The sequence below is a fragment of the Peromyscus californicus genome, unplaced genomic scaffold (genome assembly GCF_007827085.1).
Source record: "Peromyscus californicus insignis strain IS unplaced genomic scaffold, ASM782708v3 Scaffold_9__1_contigs__length_137607984, whole genome shotgun sequence".
In the NCBI taxonomy this organism is placed as follows: domain Eukaryota; kingdom Metazoa; phylum Chordata; class Mammalia; order Rodentia; family Cricetidae; genus Peromyscus; species Peromyscus californicus.
Window position 1 is genome coordinate 132,332,958 of NW_026294617.1, and position 23,546 is coordinate 132,356,503.

Sequence of the window (23,546 nt, forward strand, 5' to 3'; positions counted from 1 at the left end):
ACAATGACAAGCAGCATGTGAAGATGCTGGTAAGCCACAAGCCACGTGGCAAGGTATAGATTAATAGAAATGGATTAATTTAAGCTGTAAGAACAGTTAACAAGAAGCCTGCCACGGCCATACAGTTTGTAACCAATATAAGTCTCTGTGTTTACTTGGTCGGGTCTGAGTGGTTGTGGGACTGGCGGGTGAGAGAGATTTGCCCTGACTGTGGGCCAGGCAGGAAAACTCTAGCAACAGATAGCTGACAAAGCAAAGAGACCAGCAATAGGTCGGCTCAATCCAGAACTGAGTGGAGTCCCTACCAAGGCTCTTCCCTTCAGCTAGTCTTCTTCCCCTGGGTTTCAATCCACAACGGCCCCAGTCACTACGGCAACTCCCTTCTGACCTCTGAACATCTCTGATCAGCTTGTTGGCATGGGGACATGGGATGCGAAGATGGGCCTGCCACGGAGGAGGGAGCTGATGGCAATGCCTTGCAGCTGTAGAAACAAAGGCTGTGACTGATCAAGAGGGAAGCTGGATCTGTCATGTTGCATTCTGGGTCTGTTTTAGGAACAGAAACCAAGGCACCTGATTGTGGCTTTTCCCTGCTTTCCTGCCTGCAGAAACCACCCAGTCAGGGGCCTAGCAGGAAGAAGCTGGGCCAGAAAGGGACGTGTGTGTGTGTGTGTGTGTGTGTGTGTGTGTGTGTGTGTGTGTGTGTGTGTGTTCAGGGTTCAGGTGCCTGGGGAACGGTAATCCCAGAGCAACCAAGCTGGGGACGGCCGGATCTCCTCCCATATCCTTCTATATCACGGCCCAGCGAGCAGGGTGGGAGCTGGTTTCTTTTCCAGCTTGTCCAGGTTTGGTTCCAGCAGCCCCGCTGCTTCTCCGGGCCCTGGGTGCTCGCCTTTTCTCCTCCCTTAGCAACCGGGAGTCTGTGGACGCTACCAAGCGGCAACTGGGAGGCTGCGGGGAACCCGGGCAAGGAAGGGAGGAGCCCAGCCCAGGTGCTCCGAGTCCCACCGCGGCAGTGCAAAGCCACCGTTAGCTGCGTCTGCACCTGCAGCGGGGTCCAAAAGGGATTCAGCAAAAATGAGCCATTCTCACCCCGCTGGGTAAGTGACAACCGGAGCTTTGCCTTGCTGAGGCAGGTGGCGGCTTCAGCCAGCGGCCCTCCTTCTCCCTCCTGCTGCGGAGCTCAGGGGCGACAGAGAGAGGGAGGGTGGGCTGGGAGAGGGGGAAAACACAGATTCTAGGTTTCAAGAGGATGGCAGAAATCCCAGGCGTCCTATCTTTTCCCTGCCCCCTGCCCATTCTCGCTTCTTCATAATGTTCGCCTCTCTTGAAATTCTCAGCCTGGAAAGACGGGGAAAATGGATGTGAAAACCACATACAGTAAGCAGGGATAGGCGTTAGCTGAGATGAAAATCCCTCAATGTGGAACACAAGTGTTTAAATGCTGAAGTAGAAGTTACCAAAATACGCATTTGTGGGGAGATTTGAGGCAGAGACAAATTTTCTCCGTGGCCTGTCTGTGGCTTGCAAACAGAGATGTTGTTTTTATGAGGGTCTCCCTGTAGGTGGGAGAGCACCTTATGTCAGAAATATATCTTCCCAGTCACAGAAGCACCAGGAGAGTCCTTTAGAATCACCTGGGCCCAGGAAAGTGGTGTGATACGGGAAAGCAAAAGATCAGGGCGCGAGGCACCCAGGCGCCCACACATGGTCTCCTGAAGATAGAGCAACTCTTCAGAGGGCCTATTAGTAACATTCAATACATCACAGACAGTGAACAGTCTTTGTTGGTTGTTACACAAACAAGATCTCCATTCTTTGTGAAAGAGAGAGTATCCAATTGCCTTCTGAATTAAGTGCGCAATACATACTACATCAATTTTTATTATCACATTTCTACTAAGTGGCTCACTCCCTCCCCCTCTTTGGTTTTGCAACTAATTTGATGCTTTTCAGTTGCATTTATCACACATGTTGAAGAGCAGTGGACTGGCAGAAGACACCCTATTTAGGATCACTTGGAGGTGGTGGCGTCTGAGAGAACATAGTCATTATTGCTCTTGGATCTATAATCACACTTGAAGATTTCACTTTTTAATGAGTTCTCTGGATGAAATGACAAGAGTCAGTAATGTTTGAACAATCCAAAACCCTGTAAGGTATTCTGTTGGAAGTTAGTTCCAGAACATTCTGGAGAGTAAGGGCACTGTGCTAAATTGAATTTCAGAGCTTTAATGTTTTGCTGCTGAGTTCCTGAGCAAGTGTTGTTGACCACGGTCCCGTGGGACAAGAATAATATGTTTTCTGCAGATGCAGTTGGCACTTTGTCCCAATTCAGAAAAATGAATGTGTCAGTCATGGTCTCTTCCTATGTTTGTCAAGTTCTTGACTAGGTTAGAATCTGATTAGTCCATTTACCCATTTATGTGAAAATATAGGCAAACCTGTAGCTGCTTATTAAATTCTGCCAAGATTAAGATTTCAGATACCGAAGTCAAAATTTGCTGAAGCTTGAGTAGTTCTGAGCACATGGAGAAAGGGGACCTAAGGAAAGTATGCGCTGTGTGGGACTGTTCAAGGATTATGTGGGGATGCAACACACACACACACACACACACACACACACACACACACACACACGCACACCCTGGGGATGCAGCACATTCTGCACTAAAATGCAAAGGTTCTTGAAATATTAGCTCCATGCTTTCTATGCTTTGTCTCTCTGTGTCTACGACTGTTCAGGGTTAGGTAAAGCTCAACAGTTCCTGGTTGGATGAATGATACTGGCTGATGGGCCATGTAGTCACAAAAGAAAGCCATGTTAGGGCAGATATTCAGGACTTACAGGAGCCACAGTCCTTTCTGAGGTAATGAAATACCTCATGACCCCCATTTCCACAGACAAGGCAGCTTAGGACTGAGAAACTTCTAAGGGTGGTATGGGGTGGAAGGGTCGGGGCTGAAACACGAGGCCAGCATCTCCAGTCAGCTTGCATCCTTCATCATCCCATTCAATGATCTAATGTGCATGACCACTAATGTATAGAAATTCCATCCAAATCAGATCAACATCTGATGGATCACAGCCATAGTGATCAAGTATTTTGATATATGATGACAATAATTATGTAGTAGTGCATAGTGCATGTATAAATATGTCTTGTTTAGCTCATAAAAATAAATGGATGCTGGGTGCAGGCCATACACTCTTAAATCCCAGTACTTGGAAAACAAAGGTCTTGTGATTTCAAGACCAGCCTGGTCTACATTGTGAGCTCCAGGCCAGCCATAGCTACACAGTGAGGCCCTGAGACTCTGTTTCAAGACATGGTAATAAATAAAATAAATAAAGAAATAAGCAAATAAGTGGAAACAATGAACAGAAACATATTTAGTCTACATGCCTTAAAATTCACCCAATAACAAAAGCGTTTCAAATTACTAAAGTCTCCTCCTCAAATAAAGAGAGTAATTATTTCTCTTGCCTATGTTACCATTTGGAAATAATAAAAGTTTGAGTAGCAAATAAAAGTTTTCATCAAAGCTGAGAAGCCTTCTCCATCTTTACTGAGGCACTTTGTACTTATTACATTTTGAAGATAAAATGGTAATAAAGTTAAGTTCTACAATAAAACAGATATTATAAGTCTGAAATTTCTCCAGTCAGTTAGCAGTGTCTGATGCTTTCTCTTGGCTCTTCTTTGCTCTGAGTTGCTTGCCTACTTAATTATACCATGAAACGCTAGATATAAAAACCACACAGGCCCAACACTGGCTTTGTTCAGATGGAGAATGGAAGTAAATAAAAATGGTCCTAAAACGTCTTTCAAAGATAACAGAGACTTCAAGTCTCAACTGCCTCTCCATTTGGTGGATACCAACTATGAACCACTGTAGACAACACCACGGTCTCTAATGAAAGTGTTTTAGACCCAACAGTTTTATGTCACAGTCCCTGCACTTCACTAGATTCCACCCACTTTGCTCTTTGTGTGTGTTTGTGGGCTGGGCACCAGGCCTCAAGGTGGAACAGGAATCTTAAATCCCTCCATCGTGGATGAGAATAAAACAATACAGCTCTGCCTTCATGCTCATCCACATGAACGTGGCTCCCTGTGGGAGAGAGCCACTTGACTTAGAAGAGTCATTGAAGATACATCTCCATGACAAGAAAAATGCAGAAAATGTATCCTTTCCTGGGCTGTTCTACGTGGTAACTCAGAGCCCAAACACACCAGTTGTGCATGTTTAGATGGTGTATATCTTCCAGGCGGCAGTGCCATCCACTGCGGTGTTCACAGTAGGTTGTATTTGCATAGCCTTTGGGGTCTTACCTCAATTCTTAACAATGTGGTCCTCTATAGGAAATTATAGTTTGTTGCTCATGTCTATCCCCCAAATCATCTCTAACACAGAATTTCAGACTTGATATTTTTAAATATTTAAATTCAAATTAAATTCAGCAGTTGCTATTAATCTTGCCGACTGCTAGCTTTGAGGAGCAGGTTAGTTCCAGGTGGTTTTACCAGACTCCCATGTCCTGGCTTCTCCTCTCTCGTCACAGGTCTTATTCTTTTTAATATAGATACCACATCTCTTCCTTTGGCTGAGCAAACCCATTCATCTAAACAGATGGGGATGGAGAGGCATTTGTCCTGGGAATGCTGAGTTCTCGGAATTCCTTCAGAGACGCATATCAACATTGCAGTCATCTGTCACCGGAAATGTTCCTGGTTAGTTTTAGATGACTACCCAATGAGTTCAACTGCTCTGGACACAAAGAGCTGGAAGCTATTGGGTTTGTAATCAGACCTGTTGCCCAATATGGAAGGTGTTTGTTGTAGCAACATCTAGAATATCCCTCAAATTTCCCCTTTGCATCTCTGCTTTGCTAAGCTTGATGCTCCCTACGGGACCCTGGATGGTGAGAGGCACCTTCCTTTCATGGGAGTAGAAGGTGTTTATAATTTATAGTGGGGCAAGCATGAGGGAAGGAATGAGTATGACTGGAAGACATTTTCCAGAAGGTCCATTTTAAGGACTCACAGGGGGAAATTGAGGCGTAGAGCAGGTTTCTATTGGAGCTAGCCTTCCAAAGTGTCTTCAGGAAAGCCTTCTGTGGTACCTTATGAGTGTGTGCATCCAAGTTTGCAAACTGGTTTAGAGAACAGTGCCACCATATGGTCCAGTGGTGTCCTCTGCTCCTGTCCCTTCTCCAAACCTCTGCTCAGGAATGCAAGGAGAAGACAGTGTTCTCCAGGTTATTTGGACAAAGAGCAAAGTTGGAAAGCACAGCTTCTCTGACTGGATTCTTAACTCCTAAGACAGTACCAAATAATCTAAGCCTGAGGGAACATGGACTTTTGAGCCTTCAAATTTCCAGCAATGTTATTTCTAGTGAAAACCTCAAATTCTCTAGTTAGTGGTGAGCCTTCTGTGGTTCATTTCAATGCAGACCAAGCTCTGTAGTAAGTGGGAGAGAACTGTGGTTCTTCTTCCCATAATTTCCTCCCTTCCCTACACAGATAGTCATCATATGGTGATCTCATAAATACCAAGTTTAAAGTGAAACACTCACATTTGAGTGGCACCCAAATCAGCACAAAGAAGCAGAGTGTACACTCCAACATTCACACTCTTCTGTGAGTGTCTTTGTCATTTTTCTTCAAATTATAAATCCCCAAATGGTATGACTGTGTGCACAATTTTCTAAAAATGACAGAACAGTTGATTAATTTGAGTAAAACTCTTAACTAGCAAAGGGGTATGGTGAGCAGACATGTATTTGTACTTTCTATTCAAATACATTATTTAAAGCAAATATATTTGAATATTCACTCCTTTTTTTTTTCCAGAAGTGACTAATTTTCCTAACTGCATTGAATAAGAAGATTGTGTAGTATCCCCAGGCTTGAGTCAGTCGATACATTTTTCTTTTTTGTTTTCTTCCTTCCCTTGGCTTAATCTTTTTTATTGCCCAAGCTGTGCACATGCAGAGCTGCTGACTAGTGCACTCTGTGTGGAACCTCATGTTGTGTTTTACAGGTTAAACAATTGTCAAGAATCTCTGTCTTCACCCAAACAGTGAATCTGAGTATTCCGGCTTCCCACAAGCTATTAGTTCTTTCACTCTCTCCTTTTTTTGAGTCTAGAAAGGAGACACAGCCTTCCCTAGGACTATCATCAGTGCACATTGTCGGATCAAAAAAATATACTTGGACCAAAGCTTGACTTTTTGCATTAATGTGTGTTCTGCAGAAAAGAGGAGAGATGTGACAAGGTGAACAGCATAGTATGAATGATTGTGCTTTACTATGATTCTGTTGGTATTAGGATTTTAGGTTTCTGGAAAATTGTTGTTGAATCATTGCTTATATGCTAAGCCACAAGGAATAAACATTAACAGTGAACAACCCTGGAAATTACACACAGACACACACAGACACACACACACACACACACACACACACACACACACACACACACACTTTCCATTCTCTTATGAGTCCTCTCTGATCCATGCTCTTCCTTCTCTCTCCTTCTAACTCGTGGTCTCTGGCAGGTTATTATGATGTGGAATTTCATCTGCTCAAAGTTGCATGGCTTCCCTGTCATCTTCTCTTTGAGCACAGATGTGGTAGGGTCCAGAGGGTTTCTGTGCTCTTCCTAGTGGGTCATTAATGGTCCCATTCTGATTGCAAGCATAGAGAATCCAGAATCAAGCTTTCTAGGCACTCAAGAAAGACAATTTTAATTTCTGTGCATTAAGTCCATGTCACCTACACAAACTGGTCATTGTTCTGGTTATTCCACTGTTGTGGCCTGAGTCCTCCACATCTCACAGTGTGACTGTATTTGGAGACAGATCTTTAAATAAGTAATAAGGCTAAGTGATATCAATGCAGTGGGTCCTAATCTGACCTGCCTTGTGCTGTTACAACAGATAGACAGTAAGACACAGACATGCATGCATGGAGAGGGACTAGCACATTACAATAAGGTGTTCATCTATGAACCAACTAGAGAAGCTGGCACTGATTTTTCCTGCACAGCCTTTGGGAGCAAGCAACCAACTCTGTAGACAGCTGCCTGACGTTGTAGCTTTTAGCTTCCAGAACTACTAGAAGATAAATGTCTGTTGTATAAACCACCTGCCTGTGCTGTGATATGATTTTATGGCAGTCTTAGAGGTAACCAACCTGTTTGTAGCAGCTGATAGCTTTTATTGCCTGGTCCTGCAAATCTGAAATAAGTCTTTATAAGAAATGCAGAGTCACAGAAAACAAATGATTGATTGATTGATGACAGTGTAGTAGTAATGGGTGTCTTAGTGCATCTAAGTTATAAAAAAATAATCCCATAGACTGAGTGGCTTAGAAATAACTCACATGTGTCTCACACAGTTCTGCGAGTAGGAAGTTCACGATGGTAGGCTAAGTGAAGAGGGTGTGCTTCTTTATCCTCAGATGGTTGCCTCTGTCTGCAACCTTATGCTGTCTGCTTATCAGGTCTCTTTGGGCAACCCTTTTCCTTTCCTTTGTTCATTTTTATTTTATTTTTTTGGTTCTATTCTCATTTGTGAGGGCTTAACTCTCTTCTAAAACTCTTCCGTAAATCCCCGTTTCCTAATCTTCACATTGGAGATTAGGATTCGATTCATAAATGTGTGTGAGTGTGTTGTGTGTATGTGTGTGTGGTGCATGTGTGTGGTGTGTGTGTATGTGTGTGTGTGTGGTGTGTGTGTGTAGTGTGTGTGTGTGTGTATGTGTGTGTGTGTGGTGTGTGTATGTGGTGTGTGTGTGTGTGTGTGTGTGGTGTGTGTGTGTAGTGTGTGTGTGTGTATGTGTGTGTGTGTGGTGTGTGTATGTGGTGTGTGTATGTGGTGTGTGTGTGGTGTGTGTGTATGTGTGTGTGTGGTGTGTGTATGTGTGTGTGGTGTGTGTGTGGTGTGTGTATGTGTGTGTGGTGTGTGTGGTGTGTGTATGTGTGTGTGGTGTGTGTGTGTGTGGTGTGTGTGTGTGTGTGTGTGTGTGTGGTGTGTGTATGTGTGTGTGGTGTGTGTGTGTGGTGTGTGTATGTGTGTGTGGTGTGTGTATGTGTGTGTGGTGTGTGTGTGTGGTGTGTGTATGTGTGTGTGGTGTGTGTGTAGTGTGTGTGTGTTATGTATGTGTGTGTGTGTTATGTATGTGTGTGTGTGTGTATGTGTGTGTGTGTGTGGTGTGTGTGTGGTGTGTGTGTGGTGTGTGTGTAGTGTGTGTGTATGTGTGTATATGTGTGTGGTGTGTGTGTATATGTGTGTGGTGTGTGTGTATGTGTGTATATGTGTGTGGTGTGTGTGAGTGTGGTGTGTGTGTGTATGTGTGTATATGTGTGTGAGGTGTGTGTGTGTGTGTGTGTTTGTGTGTGTGTGTGTGGTGTGTAAGTCTATTACATGATGTACAGATATTAGAAACCAAAAGTTCAAACGGGAGATAGGATCCAAACCTAGCCAACACATGAGGAAAATCCCAATGAGAAGAGGTTTTAGGACAACAGACCAGTAACCTCTGCTGGGATGTGGTAAGTCAGTTTAGGACTCAAGTTACTCCCACCCCTCAGTGCCTGGCACTGATTGGGATATAAAATCAATCATTTTAAACTGGTGATCCATTTTTCTGTGACTGTTATTATTTTTCTGCCACAGCTATAAACATTTATAAATTAATGAAAATACTTAGGGCAGAATACTGAAGCAGAGGAAGGAGCAGCGGGAACTAAACAGGCAAAATAAATTGTACAAAGTAGCTATGAAACAGCACTACAAACTGTGGGTTTCAAATTGAATCAAATCACGGTGTTTTATAGTTGCTGTTAATTTGGCATTCTCTCTATGCGATAGGCTATAATGTTTCATATTTGTGGCTATTATGTGGCTTTTGTATCGAGCAGTTTCTTCTGCACATCACTTGCTTGGAGATATTTACAGGAATATTATCTCTATTGTTTAGGATCCAATAAAAATAATCTGTGGTAAATTAGAAGAGTAGAATTAGAAAGAACTTCAAATTGCTGGGTATGAGGGATACAAGTGGTTTTTAATTTTCCTCCCTCCACTTATCAGTATTTTGAAATTTTTATTCTCTGAGATGACAAGTACCAGGAAGAGCCAAGCTTCTCTGAAACCCTTGCTCATAAGTGATCCCAGGCAGCGTTGTTGTATTATTTCTACTCCTTGTCCCTATGATTTACCCCTGTTTTGACAAAACTACACTATTTGAAAACTTGGTTCTCAATTGCTTTAAAATTACACCAACATAGCATCTGAGAAGCCTTTCCATCTGTGGTGTAAACTGCAATCCCTGTGGTAAGAGTCCACATCTCTCCATGTCTCTGGTTCGACCCTGTCGCTAGTACCGTGTTTTAAACTTAGTCCAATGGTTGCTGAAATGTTGTTAGTTACTTTCTGCATTGCTGGGACAAAAATAACCTAAGGGTCAGGGGAGAATGTATTCTGACTCACAGTTTAATGCTACAGTCCATCATGAGAGAGAAGTCATGGCTGCAGGAACAGGAAGCTGCTGGTCACATAGCATCTGTGGCAGGAAGCAGAGATCTGTGCATGCTGGTGTTCAGATGGCTTCCCCTTCTATGGAATCCAGCACCCAGCCCCTGGTGCTGCCCATGTTTAAAGTAGAACTTCCCACCCCTAACTAACTGAATCTCAAACTCCCTCAGACACATGCTGAGGTTTGTTTCCATGGTGATTCTAAGTCCCTTCAAGTTAGCAGTCAAGATCAACCATTGCACAAATGAGCATTTGTTTTGGTTCCAAGAATACAGTCATTCATTCATTCAGTTATGGTCCCCAGAGTGTTCTCTATGTGGTAATGCCACATTCAGGAATTGCTATGGTCTAGAAACAGTTTGCAAGAATTCATCTGAGATCCTAAAAAGGTCTAAACAAGTTTTGAACATGATTTTCAAGCCAGTGACCCTCCCTGCCCCTTTCTGTCCTCAGGCAGCATGGTAATCCTATGTTAGGAATGTCTTTGGCTGCAAATAAGAAAAAATAGAGCAAGTAGAGGCCCAGGCCATGACAATATCTGTGATTCATTTTATCAGCAGTATACATACATGATTAATTTTTTTTATTACTAGCAAGACTTGGAGTTTTTATAAGTCTTTATCTCTGCAGTTTTTTTTTTATATGGTAGCAGAAATTAAAAATTAGATCCAGGCATTGTATTTTTGTAAAACCACCACAAGTAGGAAGGAAAATGATGGTCATGGGCTCCTTCCAGCATTCTTTTTGGTATATCTCACTGGCCATAGCTGCATCAATAGATAGGCCCAGATACAAGGCAGAGTAAGGAGGAGCGTGTGGGGAAGGCAGAGAAAGGACAGAGATTGGATTTTCCTAGACATGCTCACTATGGTGCTGTTATTGGCTGGCTGAGATTGGACTTAGACGTTCTGAGTTCTGAATTATCAACTTTGCCACACAGAAATTATGTGACCCTAAGCAAACTTTGCAATTCCTCTGGCTCCTGCCTGTGGGAGGTATATCTTTTTTGCAGGTTGATTTGGGGACTAATTGAGATACTTATACATTTAGCATAGTGCCTGGCTTATTGGAAATATTAACAATTGGTGCTTTGTATAACCTCAGTGCACAAGCAGACACAAGTTTCTACAGAATGTCTAGATTTATTTCCTGATCTGGACATAGCATTAAGATAATTTTAAGAACCCATCTTGAAGAAGGGTTTTGGATATGGGTGAGACATAAGTAATATGTCTGAGAACCTTTAACAGTAGTGGGCAGCTGTCTCTAAAGTCAGGGTGTCGGAATTATAGATATCAACACAGCAGACCATTGTGACTGGGAAGTGTGAAGATAGTAACATTGCTTGTTGACTTAAGTGTCCTGTTCTCAGGAGCAAGCGTGTTGTAAGCTCGTGTTGCACAAGCTGCCTTGTGCTGAAAAGTCAGGACTTCACGCTATCTTATGTAGCCACTGTCTCTTCCACATATTTGGAAGCTTAAGTGGAAAACTACACATTAGGGCTTTCCTTTCTTCACTGATATTTGTTTAAAACTTTAAGTCAGAAATTAAATTATGATTTCTGATCATGTTGTAAGTGCAAAAATCAGTCATTTTCCTTCTCTTGAAATCTAGTTTGGAATTTCTGTTAACTGCAGAAAATGCCAACTCCACCACAATTCTGAGATGTTGTCTTTATAAAAGTCTTCTCCATGAATTCTTCTTTCCTGTAAGTCAAGTTGGGGTTCTCAGTTTTTGACTCAGGCTGGAATCTTCCAGAACAAAGACAGGGAGAGAATGATGCTGGTATGAGAAGAGGGGTACTGAGATTTCAAGTTTGGGGAAGAAAGTAAATGAGAGCTCCAAAGTTTCTGGGCTCAATTCGAGAGCATGAAGCAGCAGCTGAATTCCAGACCCTGTGCCCGGAAGGACGGCTCAGGCAGGGTGTAGAGACAGAGCTCTCAGATCCTTCCTAGGAAGCAGAATAATGGTTCCAACTATCTGAAATTTTTCTTTTTCTATTTGTTTCCTTTTCTTTAAATTAAAGCTCCTGGTAGTCTAAGATGGACGTGTGTGTGTGTGTGTGTGTGTGTGTGTGTGTGTGTGTGTGTGTGTATGTGTGTGTGTGTGTGTGTGTGTGTGATTTTTTTTGTGTGTGTCACTGTGACCAAAATACTTGAAAGAACATCTTATGGAAGGGAAGATTTCAATAAGAAATGTGAAAAGGTGGGTATATAGAAGGGAGCCAGGACAAGATATAGCCCCAAAAGACATATGTACTTTATGACCTACTTCCTGTAGGACTCACCTCTTAATTTCACTGTTTCTCTAGAAAGTCATCATAGGACGGATCCCTAGGGGACTGATCCATGTACTTGCTCAGAGCTCTTGGGATCTGATTGTCTCTGGAAATGTCATTACAAACACAACCAGAAGTAGAATTTACTAGTCTCCTAGTCTTGTGTATTTTTCATAATCCAGTCAAGCTGACACTAAAAATTAACCATTGTTATATACCTGTACACACACACACACACACACACACACACACACACACACACACACACACACACACACACACATACAGAGAGAGAGAGAGAGAGAGAGAGAGAGAGAGAGAGAGAGAGAGAGAGAGAGAGAGATTCTATAGGATTAGATTTTTTTTTTAATCAGAAGATGTCAACTTGATTTCCTATTATGCCTTTTGTGAACTTGGGAAAGCTCACTTTTCTGAACCCCATTTACTCTTCTTTCCAGACATGGGGCTGAAAAATGCCTCTCCTGAAGATGTATTGGCACATAATTGGAATTTGATGAATGGCAGCTACAGTGTTGTTCTCTTGTTTTTTGTGGGAAGTATATATTGCTTGGGTCTTTAGACTTTAATTCTTAAAGTATGTCAACCAAAAATAAACTAAATATGCTGCTCAAAACAGGAGGAGGCACATCCTAAGTGACAGGGAATGAGTGGGGGAGGAGTTCACAGTCCATGAATCATCTTCAGCAATTGGACTAAACCCTTTTCTTTCTTTTCCTCTGTGTGTGTGTGTATGTGTGTGTATGTGTGTGTGTGTGTGTGTGTGTGTGTGTGTGTGTGTGTGTGTGTGTGTGTGTGTATGGTACGAGTCTGTGTGTATGCATGCATATGCACATACAGTATATGTGTGGATGCACACATACATTCAAGCATCTGGGCTGCTTCTCCTTAAAAACAACTGACTGCACTTTGTTTGTGTGGGTGTTTTGCCTGCATGTCTGCCTATGGACCATGTGTGTTCAGTTCCTGCAGAGAACAGAAGAAGATGTCAGATACCCCAGGACTGGGGTTACACATGGTTGTGAGCTAGCACGTAGGTGCTGGGAATTAAACCCAGGTTCTCTGGCAGAGCAGAGAACTGTGGGATCCCCCTTCTCTTACCCTCTTGTACTTCAAAATTTGTCTGCTTTTATTACACTGATTGTACCGTGTAGTGCTGGTAACTCAGTATCATCGTCTCTGGTACCTAGAGTGTGATGCTCCTAATATGCGCCCAGAGAGTTTCTCTACCCCTCTTGTCCTTCACCCAAATCCTGTTTCTTCCTTTAACCCTTGATCTGCCACCTAGGACCTAGTTCAGATGTCATTTCCTGAGGACTCTGAGATACCGACCACAAGAGAAGGCAAGAGGGTAAGAGAAGGGGGATCCCACAGTACTCTCTCATCCCTAGCATTTGGATAATCATTCTCTTCCCCAAGACAAGCTTCACATGTCCCCTTCATCCCTTCACATGGCCTAGCACTTACCCCATTTCCTTTTCCTGGATCGTGTCTTGTTTAATTCCAGGTTTTAAACTATGCCTTCCTCCCAAGCATTCCTGATGTACCTGACGGACACCTGGATGATACCTGTGCTGTACTTCCTCCTCTCAGAGCACAGGCAGACACTTAACTGCGTCATAAGGTTAAACTGCAGCCAATGGCACCACCACTACAACGATGCCTCTGGCTGAACTGGGCTATTTGCTCATGACGTCATATTTAATCCTCACTAGAAGCTCCGTGACCACAAGACAGAATTACTTACACTTCAGATGACAAAACAGAGAATAGCAATCAAACAACTTGTTGAAAATTAAAACATAGAGATGGAAATAGAAGACTTAAACTAGATCTTTCTGTTTCCAAGGGGTGGAGAAACCTAAGTAATACATGTATAACCTTGTCTCCAAAAGGGTTAGAAACCCCTGACTTTAAAAGAACTCTATCTTAAGCTAGCCATGGTGGTGCATTCCTTCAATCTCAACACTTCCTAGCACTCAGGAGGCAGCAGCAGATGGATCTCTGAATTCCAGGACAGCCTGGTCTACATAGTGAGTTCCAGGACACCTAGGGCTACATAGAGAGATGCTGTCTCAAACAAACAAACAGACAAGAACCAGATCTTGGGAAAGAAATGTAACTTTGTTAGAAACAAAAATAACAGGTGTTAGACTGAAACTTTTAGGACTATTTTCATTTTTCTCCTACAATACGCTTCAACGTATGTTTAGAAACACAGCCTACACGGCATGGCTTCTGATGACTGCCCAGGTGCTAGAAGGATCTCCCATTTGGTGTTTAGCAGTTGTTCCTGACAGGCCAGCAAGCTAAGAGCTGTGCACTATTCTTATGATTGTCCCGAGGCCAGAGAACGGGCTCAGTATTGACTGGGAGCTGACTTAAAGAATATCAGCTCTCTAGAAGTATATAAAATCAAAGTTAAAAATTATTTAATTAAATCACTATTTTGTGTAGAAGTAAACTAAATGAGTTACCAAGGAAAAATTAAGGTTGCATTATAAAAATGAAAGGAAGGAAAAGGAAAGAGTTACTGTAGCCAGCTGTGACATCTGAGGACCACTTTGTGCTACTTGATGATGCTTTCCATCTTAGCTTAGAGTGTTAACGATATATGGAGGCAATCAAGTTCTTTGTGAGATGTTGTCAACTCTATAGGTGGATTTCAGAAAGTGTCTCCTGATCACAAAAGTGGCCTTTCTGATTTGGCTTCCTGATTACTGGTATTTCATCATCGAAGGATACTCTCCAGACTGAAGACCTTGATCATGTCTAAGTGCAACAGGGATCTTATGGCCAATATGACACAGAAGTCACCCGAGCCTCCTTTATGGAAGCTCATGCTGCCCATTTGTCAGTTGTTATTATCTGCAGGGTCTACCTCGGCTCAAGAATAACACCTCATTCAAGGTCATGTGCCTCTTGAGCAGTCCTCACTAGATCTGAGTATGGGTAGGAGTGAGGGCCTGGTCATTTCATCCAGAGGATGGATGACTCTGAGGAGCAGGACTTGTGGAATTGGTCAAAACTTGGCTTGGTCAATGCACAATGTGACCTCTCTCTCTCTCTCTCTCTCTCTCTCTCTCTCTCTCTCTCTCTCTCTCTCTCACTCTATACTTTTTTCTTTTAAACTGTTGATACCTAGGAAAGATCTTGTACCTTAAGATGCATTTCAGTGCAACATGAATCTTAAAAGGTTTTATTAATAAAAAACAAACCCGGAGCCAAGTATTGGGGTGAATGCTGAAAGATCAGAGAAACAGAACAAGCCACAGCTAACCTCACCTCACCAATTCCTCAACTGATCCTGTTTCCTCAGACTGAAAGCCTCTGAGTCCTCATCTAAATGGATCTCAGCTGAACTGCTGCTCAAAAGCCTAAAAGCTTAACAGATTCTAGTTCCTGGTTTTCACGACTTATATACCTTTCTGCTTCCTGCCATCACTTCCTGGGATTAAAGGTGTGTGTCACCATGCCTGTCTGTTACCAATGTGGCCTTGAACTCACAGAGATCCAGAGGGATCTCTACCTCTGGAATGCTAGGATTAAAGGTGTGTGCTACCATTGCCTAACCTCTATGTTTAATATAGTGGCTGTTCTGTTCTCTGACCACAGATAAGTTTATTGGGGCACACAATATTTCAACTACATTTCAGTATGCATTCTGCACAATTCTGAGAATATCTTTCTTGAGGATAGATAAAAATAGAAGAGAAGCAGTAGGCAGTATCACAGAAGAGGAAGAAGACGCTGGCATGCTTAGTGATCAAGAGGACTAGCACTTTGGAGAGAGAAAGGAAATGGAAAAGGACAGTTGAGTGTGTGCAAGGCAAGCTTTGCCTAACCCCAGGCTAGACATCAGAACACAGAAGCAGGATGTTGCTAGAGTTTTCCTGCCTGGCCCACAGACAGGACAAATCTCTGACACCCGCCAGTCCCACAGCCATTCAGACCCAATCAAATAAACACAGAGACTTATATTGGTTACAAACTGTATGGCCGTGGCAGGCTTCTTGCTAACTGTTTGTACAGCTTAAATTAATCCATTTCTATTAATCTATACCTTGCCACGTGGCTTGTGGCTTACCGGTACTTTACATCTTCCTTGTCCTGATGGCGGCTGCCAGTGTCTCTCTGACTCAGCCTTCCACTTCCCAGCTCTATTCTCCTCCTTGTCCCGCCTATACTTCCTGCCTGGCCACTGACCATTCAGTGATTTATTTATTGACCAATCAGAGCAACACATTTGACATACAGACCATCCCACAGCACTTCCCCTTTTCTTTTCTTAAAAAGGAAGGTTTTAACCTTTACACATCTCCAAAGTCAGTTTGGTATATTTGGGAATTTGGGCGTAGCTTCTCTTACTACTTCCTGCTGGAGGGGGGCGCTGTATCTTATGGGGACACAAAGAATATTTTAGGGTTATGGAGTAGTCCATGAGGGTGTATCGTCTGAGCCAGTTGCCTTGAAACGGTTCTGGATGTTGGATCACCTGGGCCATGGTGTCATCAGAGACCTTTCAGGTGGTCTTGGCTGGTCAAACCTGATGTGTCTTAATCTGGAACAAATCCATAGCCTCTGGCTTTCTGTGGAAACAAAAGCAGAGCCTCCTTTCCAAAGCAACATATCCTTACATCTAAATTTTGAAGTCAAGGTACCTTTAAAATGTACATTTTGGCATAACTCAACAGCTTTTGCAATCAAATGTTTTTCTTCAGTTACGAATATCAAAGAGAACATAATCCAGATTCTCTGTGTGGTAGCCATCTTTACGTGGCTTATTTTTTTATATTAGCTTGAGCCTATTGCTTTAAACTGCAGCCTTCTAAGCCTGAAACGGCGCTGGCGCTGTGGCTGCTGGCTCCGCCCACTTCAGCTTCCCAACATGGCGGTGATACGTTTTCCGCCAGCTCTGGGAGCCATCAACTCTCAGAAATAGTGGGTCTATGCTTTTATCCAAGCAGCATGTAGCCCAGAAACCTCTTTTTTTTGTTTTGTACCTGCAAAGGCTAAATCCACCACACAGCTTAATGTGCCACTTGCAGAGGCCTCATTCCCACCATACTGCAGGTCAAGCATGCACGCACGCTAGGAACCCGCCAGTAGCTCAAACCGGCAGCTGCCGCTCATTTGAGAGAGACAATTAGGAAGCTGTTTTTAGCTCCGTTTTAGAATCTTTTTTCTCAGTTTTTAGGTGGAAACTCACCACCACGTTGGACGCCATTTGTAGATGTAACCAACGGTCTTATCAAATAAGAAACACAGAGCCAATTCAGAGAAGAAAACCAAGAGGTCAGAGCTAAGAGCCTCACCCTTCCTGATTCAGGGATCCTCTCCAGCCAAGAGAGCTCTCCGAAAAGGGACCTACTTCCTGTGTGTGTATGTCTTTATAGTCTTTCTGTTCTGCCTTCTCATTGGTTGTAAACCCAAACATGTGACTGCCTCGTCACTGCCTGTATGTACCGCCCTCCAGGTCTTTAAAGGCGTGTGCCACCACCACCATGCACTTGCTATGGCTCCAATAGCTCTGACCCCCAGACAACTTTATTTATTAACATACAATTAAAATCACATTTCAGTACAAGTAAAATACCACCACAGCAGGATAATGTGGAAGTTTTCAGGATCTCTTTGGAAGATAGCGGTCTTCCATCATGTTCTGTCAGAAAGATGTTGACAACTAGAAATAATTTGAGGTTCTACAAAGAGAACAATGTCTGGTTGCACATCACAAAGAACTGGGCATGTTCTTGTGTGCCTGGAACACTAGTCACTAATGAAGAAGACCAAGCCAATGCTCTCACAGAGTTCTAGAGAAAACATGACAGGGAACCTGGCTCTCTAAGCACCAGGACACTGCATTTCATGCCAGGCACACTTACTAATGGCGTGGTGCCAAACTATGCACTCTTTGAGGGAGAAATAGGAAGAAACAGGTTTGAGGTGTAGCTTCTTCCAGGGAAGACTTTTCCTGTGAATGTTTAAAGTTACACATGGGAATTGGGGCGGGGTCCTGAGGAGGAACTTCCTTGTCGGCATGGTGTTTCCTGTCTGGAGGTTAGCTTTACCTGAACAGCTTATCAGTGAGGGTGTGTGTGCTCACTGAGCTCCTCCTACATCTACTGAGCATTCGCCTCCTTCTGAATGCTGCTGGGGTCTGCATACACAGCCACCCATTTGACACTCTGACTTTTCCAGGAAGCCCAATTTTTATGGTCCTTTTCAGAGAAGGATATGAAGTATGGGGGAAGGAAGAAGCTTGTATCTGGCCACCAACCTACTAAACAGATAGGGTAAGATTAAACCCAGAGGTCATGCTCTGCTTCTAAGACTCAAGCAGGGGGATTTTGATTGCAAAATGATAATAATCTGCCCATGCATTTCCTCTTTGGAACCTCTGTGCAGCTGCCACAGAAGCCCCCGGTCCTAAGAAAATGGGCCACATTACCTTATAGGGCATTGTTTAATTTTAATTTAAATTTTTTTTCTTTGAGAGAATCTTTCTCTAGAGATTTATTTTTATTTTAAATGTTCGTACATTTTTTTTTTTTTTTTTTTTTTTTGCCTGCATGTACGTCTGCACCACATGCATGCAGTGCCCTCCAAGGCTAGCAAAGGATATCAGATGTCCTGGAATTAGAGTGACAGATGGTTATGATCCACTATGTAGGTGCTGGCACTGAAGCCTGGTCCTCTGAAAGAGCAGTTCCCTTAACCACTGAGCCATCTCTCCAGCCCTCTTGTCTGATTTTAAATAACTTACTTTTTATTAAGTCAATGTACCACTCCAATATTCATTGTTTTTTATGATTGCGCCTTTGCAGCCTCTCTGCAGGTTAGTCACTCATTGAACTGACTCCACAGGGTCCCTTCTCCAGGCAGACTTTACAGAACACACTTCACTTCAGTGGTTAAAGCAGAAGGGTCCTCAGTCATGGGCTGGCCATCTCAGCACATGTGAGCTGAGGACACGCTATGTGATCTTTTAGGAGGAGAAAGATAACAGTGCTTTGTAGTTAGTTGTGAGAATTAAGTCATAGGATGCAAGTTATCTAGAGTGTTTAGATATTTGCTACAGAATTTTCAGTTCCCCATAAAGCTCCTGATAAACATGGTTGCTTCCTAGAATTTCCCTTCCTTTTGTCTTTCCATTAACTGCTTCGTTATCTCCTCTAACTTTGAGTTCTTTCTTTCTGTTCATGCATATTTTTCAGGGGTTGCATTTTTTTTTCCCTCTGTTTAAAGATCTGGAAATTTTAAAAGCGAAGATCTCAGAGCTGTATAGCACATCTTACTGGAGCAGGTGTGTCCCAGGCACATTGCCATGCAAATCTTCCTATTGCCTGATCTCTGAGCTCTGTAAAACAACTTTGCTAGACTTCAGCACAGGTGGAGACCTAGTCGTTAACTAGTCATTCCAAACCACTGTATTAAGGCTATAAATAAAATAATATTACAGCTCTCCTCTGGATGCATTGTTAGAATGAGCCTCGAGAAACTGTACATCAATATTTAGCATAATTGCTGAGACCTGGCAGGTTTGGATATAAATAAAATAGAATGAGTGATGTAATATGAGACCTTGGAATGTTATCAGTTCAATCACAAAGTAGCAGGTTGCGGAGTTTGCCCTGATGTTATTCGGCAAAGAGTTTTCTTGTAAAAGGCTGAAAAATAATTGACCTTCATGACTATTGTTCTGCATTTGGTCTTTCTTCAACTTTCCTCAGAAGGAAGTATCCCCCCTCCCCCCACTTCAGGAAGCCTTGTTTTCCAAGTGGTTGTGTATGCTTTGTAAAGGCAGTCACTTAACACTGTCACAGGGATGACTCACCCGAGCATTCTGCATGCTAATAAAGCCCGAGGATATGCAACATGACTTCAAACCTTTTTTCTCCTGCCGTGATGCTGTCAGTTACTGCTCTGAAATAAAAAAAAGGAAGACTATGACCTTCACTTGTTGCTTTTTGTAAAGGGGATGAATATGCATCTAAGGGTTAGACAATGTATTTTGTTGCCATTAACTGATTAACTCATTTGCTGGCTAAGAATTTACTGAGTGCACCGTGGAAAGGCTATAGGAAGGAGTCCATAGAAATCCAAAGTCATTGAGCATATGTGTGACCCTTACTCTGTTAGAGGCAGTAAGTCAACATGTATTGTTTTGTGGTTACTCCTGGGATAGTCTAGCTTTTTTTTTTAACCCTTTGTTTTGTGTCTATCAATGGACCACACTCACTTTTAGAACTTCAGTGACTGAACTACATAGATCCTAGATGGCCATTTATGTATGCAAATTTTATATGCAAAATGGCATCCCAATACCTCCAAGTAAATATAACTTCAGACCCGAAAACAAATTTTCCATGGTAGGAAGTATGTATCCAGACGCTTTTCTGTATCCCTCCCACCAGTTCCCAATCCCACAGCCACTTGTAAATAATCATTCAGAGGCTTAATATTAATTACAAACTGGTTTATGGCCCAGTCTTCTTGCTAGCTAGCCCTTTCATCTCAAAGTAACCCATTTCTATTAATCTATGTATTGCCACGTGGCCATGGCATTACTGGTCTGTTGGCATCTTGTTTCTCCTTGGACAGCTGAATGTGTCTCCCTGACTCTGCCTTTCTTCTTCCTGTATCTCTCTTGTATTTCCTGCCCGGCTATAACCCAACTTGTCATAGGACAGAGCAGCTTTTTTATTACCAATGATAGCAGCACATATTCACAGCGTACAGAAAGACCATCCCACAGCCGAAGTGGGCATCGGTGAGTATCAGGGAAGAAGACTGGCTTCCTCAGAGTCATGGGGTGAACGTGTGTGTGTGTGTGGGGGGATGGGGGGGATGGGATTAGAACCATGTTTCTGGTTCTTAGTCTGTATTTCATCAAATTTTGCATTAAGAAGGAAGCAATATGGATTTCTCAGTTGTAAATAATGGCAGAAAAATTATTGTACCCCTTTGAGGTGATGTCTGGTTTCACGTTTTCTAAATTTTGTAACATTTACATAATAGTCATGAGGTTTTCAAGGATAGAAAACTAAATTTTCCAGATTAGAGTTACCATTTTGTTCTGCTTACTGAGAGCACTCTCAGCTATTTTGTTTGGAGATGATATTTCAATTTAGATACATTTACTTCTATGTGAGAAGTCTTGATGAGATTCAAACCTTAGACTTGGTTGATTAAGAGAAACATGACAAGTTTTTTCATGGAGCTGGAATTCCATGTGATCTTGCAAATTTTTGAGTAGACAATAGGTGAAGAATTTGGGTCAAGAAACAGAGCCTTTCTGTCACTAGCTACAAGGTGATGGACAGGCAGACAAGCCAGTATTGCCTGGGCTTTGCTGAACAAGCCTTCTCGATACAAGCACTTGATTTGCAAGCTGTGGACACATTTCACCAGCCTGACTTAGAAGCCCATGTGGGCAGCAGAGGTTTGCCATAGGCCCTTCTTGAACACTGTCAAATTCTACAAATTGCAAATTTTGTGTCATCTGAAACGCAAATCACCTCTCAACCAGTTTTCATCTTTCATAATAAAACTGTGCTTATTCTCATAAGTCTCACTTGATTCTATTCTGCTCAGCACAAAATACTGTAATCTGTTTTTCCCAGGCTGGTAGGCAGGTGAAGCTTGCCTTTTATGGTAATGTAAAGAAATATCTTGCATAATATTTCTTAATGGAAATGCAGCTGAAAATCGCTCTGTGCTCGGTAGAATCCTTATATTCTTGTGTGAGAGGTAGGGAATAGAAGAGAAAAATGAGCCATTTCGTCAAATATGTGCAATGTCAGGCAGAGTTCCATATACACACATGTCATGGTCATGTGGTCATATTCTCTTGGGTGTATCTCATCACTTTTTTTCTGTTTGAGCTTCTAATTTGCTGGTAATCTGGATTTCCAGGAAATAAAAAGAGCTGTGATTTATGATGTTTGTCAGTTTCTGTGGTAGAAATCCACCCACCAGCTTCAGGCCACCAACATCTTGAAAAATTCTAGAATACTTAATACATATCTCATGTGTTATTGGAATAAAACACACTTTAGGAAACTGATGTTACTAGTTTTTAAATATACTTTTGTATCTCTTATAGTTATTTTATGAATAAATTGCCTTTTAAAATTCATCAAACAAAAATTGCCTTGGTTAAGCTAATGATTCTCAGAACTCATTATTTACCCCTTAACCAAAATCAATGTTTTAAAAGTAACAACAACAACAAGTAAAATGGGGAATGAAATGCCTAAGATAATGCCACCCTGTCCTGACTCCATTTTGTGTTTGTTTAGACAGTTCTCAGCCCTCTACCTCCTCTCCCAACAGTCACATTTGCCTTGGTAACACATTGGAGATCTCCACGACCTGGACTGTCATCCAGATGTATTAACCAAAATAACTGACAAGTTATATCTAAAATAACTACTAAGTTCTGCCAGGAATGTTTCAAGGTTGCTCTGACACTCATCTAACTTTGATATATCTTTGTAGTTTTGCCTTTAAAAACTTTGTAGCCCTGTGTAGCTAGAAGTTTTCCTGTGTCTTGCCCCGCTGCGCTGTCCCTCAGCTGCTTATAAAATAATCATTCAGAGTCTTATATTAATTATAACTGCTCAGCCATTAGCTCAGACTTATTACTGACTAGCTCTTACACTTAAATTAACTCATAATTCTTACTTATGTTTAGCCATGTGGCTTGTTACCTTTTCTCAGTTGTGCCTTCACATCTTGCTTCCTCTGTGTCTGGCTGGTGACTCCTGACTCAGCCTTCCTCTTCCCAGAATTCTCCTTGTCTGCTTATCCCACCTATACTTCCTGCCTGGCTACTGGCCAATCAGCATTTTATTTATCAACCAATCAGAGCAACACACATTCACAGCATACAGAATGACATCACCCATCACCCTTGGGGCTGGGTGACCAAGAGACTCTTCAGAGGCACAAGCCTGCTTTTGGTCTGGCCATCAATAAAAAGCACTCAAAACTCACAATTGGGTTAGTTGTCATTAACTATCTTGTGTAGATCATTACATGATGGTCTCCAGTTATGTCTATTTTCCAGAAAATGATACAGTTTCATTCTTCTTTCCATTTACCTTTGATGGGCATCTTGGCTGATTCCATGGCTTGTCCACTGTTAATAGAGCTTCACCAAAATGGCAGTGCAGGTACCTCTACAGTATGTTGACTAGATCCTATGGCATGTACCTACAGGTGGTACAGCTGGGTCATATGGAAGCTCTAATTGTAGTCTGTGGGGACCCTCCATACTGATTTCCATTCCCATCAGCAGTGTATGATGGTTTCTTTTCCTCAGCAGGATTTTTTGTTGTTTCTTAATGATGACTATTCTAACTGGGATGAAACAGAATCTCTAGTTTTGCAGTGCATCCTTGATGTCTGAGGGTGCCACACATTGCATGTCATGTTTATTGGCATTTGTACTGCTTTAGATAACTGTTCCTTTAGCCGACTTACTGACTGGATTGTTTGTTGTTTTGGAATTTAGTTTTAAGTTCTTTGTGTATTCTTAATATCAATCCTCTCATACATAACTAGCAAAAATTCCTTCTATTCTGTCACCTGTGTCTTCATTGAATTGTTCCGTTCCTCTGCAGCTTAGGTGTCCTTCCTGGTATTGTTTTCTTGGCAATTTGAGTCTTTTTCTGTAGTTCTTGCCTATGTTCATTC

General features: G+C 42.3%; 1 protein-coding gene across 4 annotated transcripts in view; it reads left to right on the forward strand.

Moving 5' to 3' along the window:
- Window positions 1–402: 402 nt before the first annotated feature.
- Window positions 403–23,546, forward strand: part of Erich3 (glutamate rich 3) — a 115,608-nt gene continuing 92,464 nt past the window's right edge. Inside the window, exons 1-2 of one of the 4 annotated variants that reach the window (XM_052732123.1) lie at window positions 411–1,100; window positions 4,589–4,736. Coding sequence is in view for 3 of the 4 variants with exons in the window: in XM_052732124.1 (XP_052588084.1) it covers window positions 1,078–1,100 (23 nt within the window). In the remaining variant the exon portion in view is untranslated. Of the gene's footprint in view, window positions 1,101–4,588; window positions 4,737–23,546 lie in introns of all 4 variants that reach the window. The other 3 variants (XM_052732124.1, XM_052732125.1, XM_052732122.1) reach the window with 3 other exon arrangements.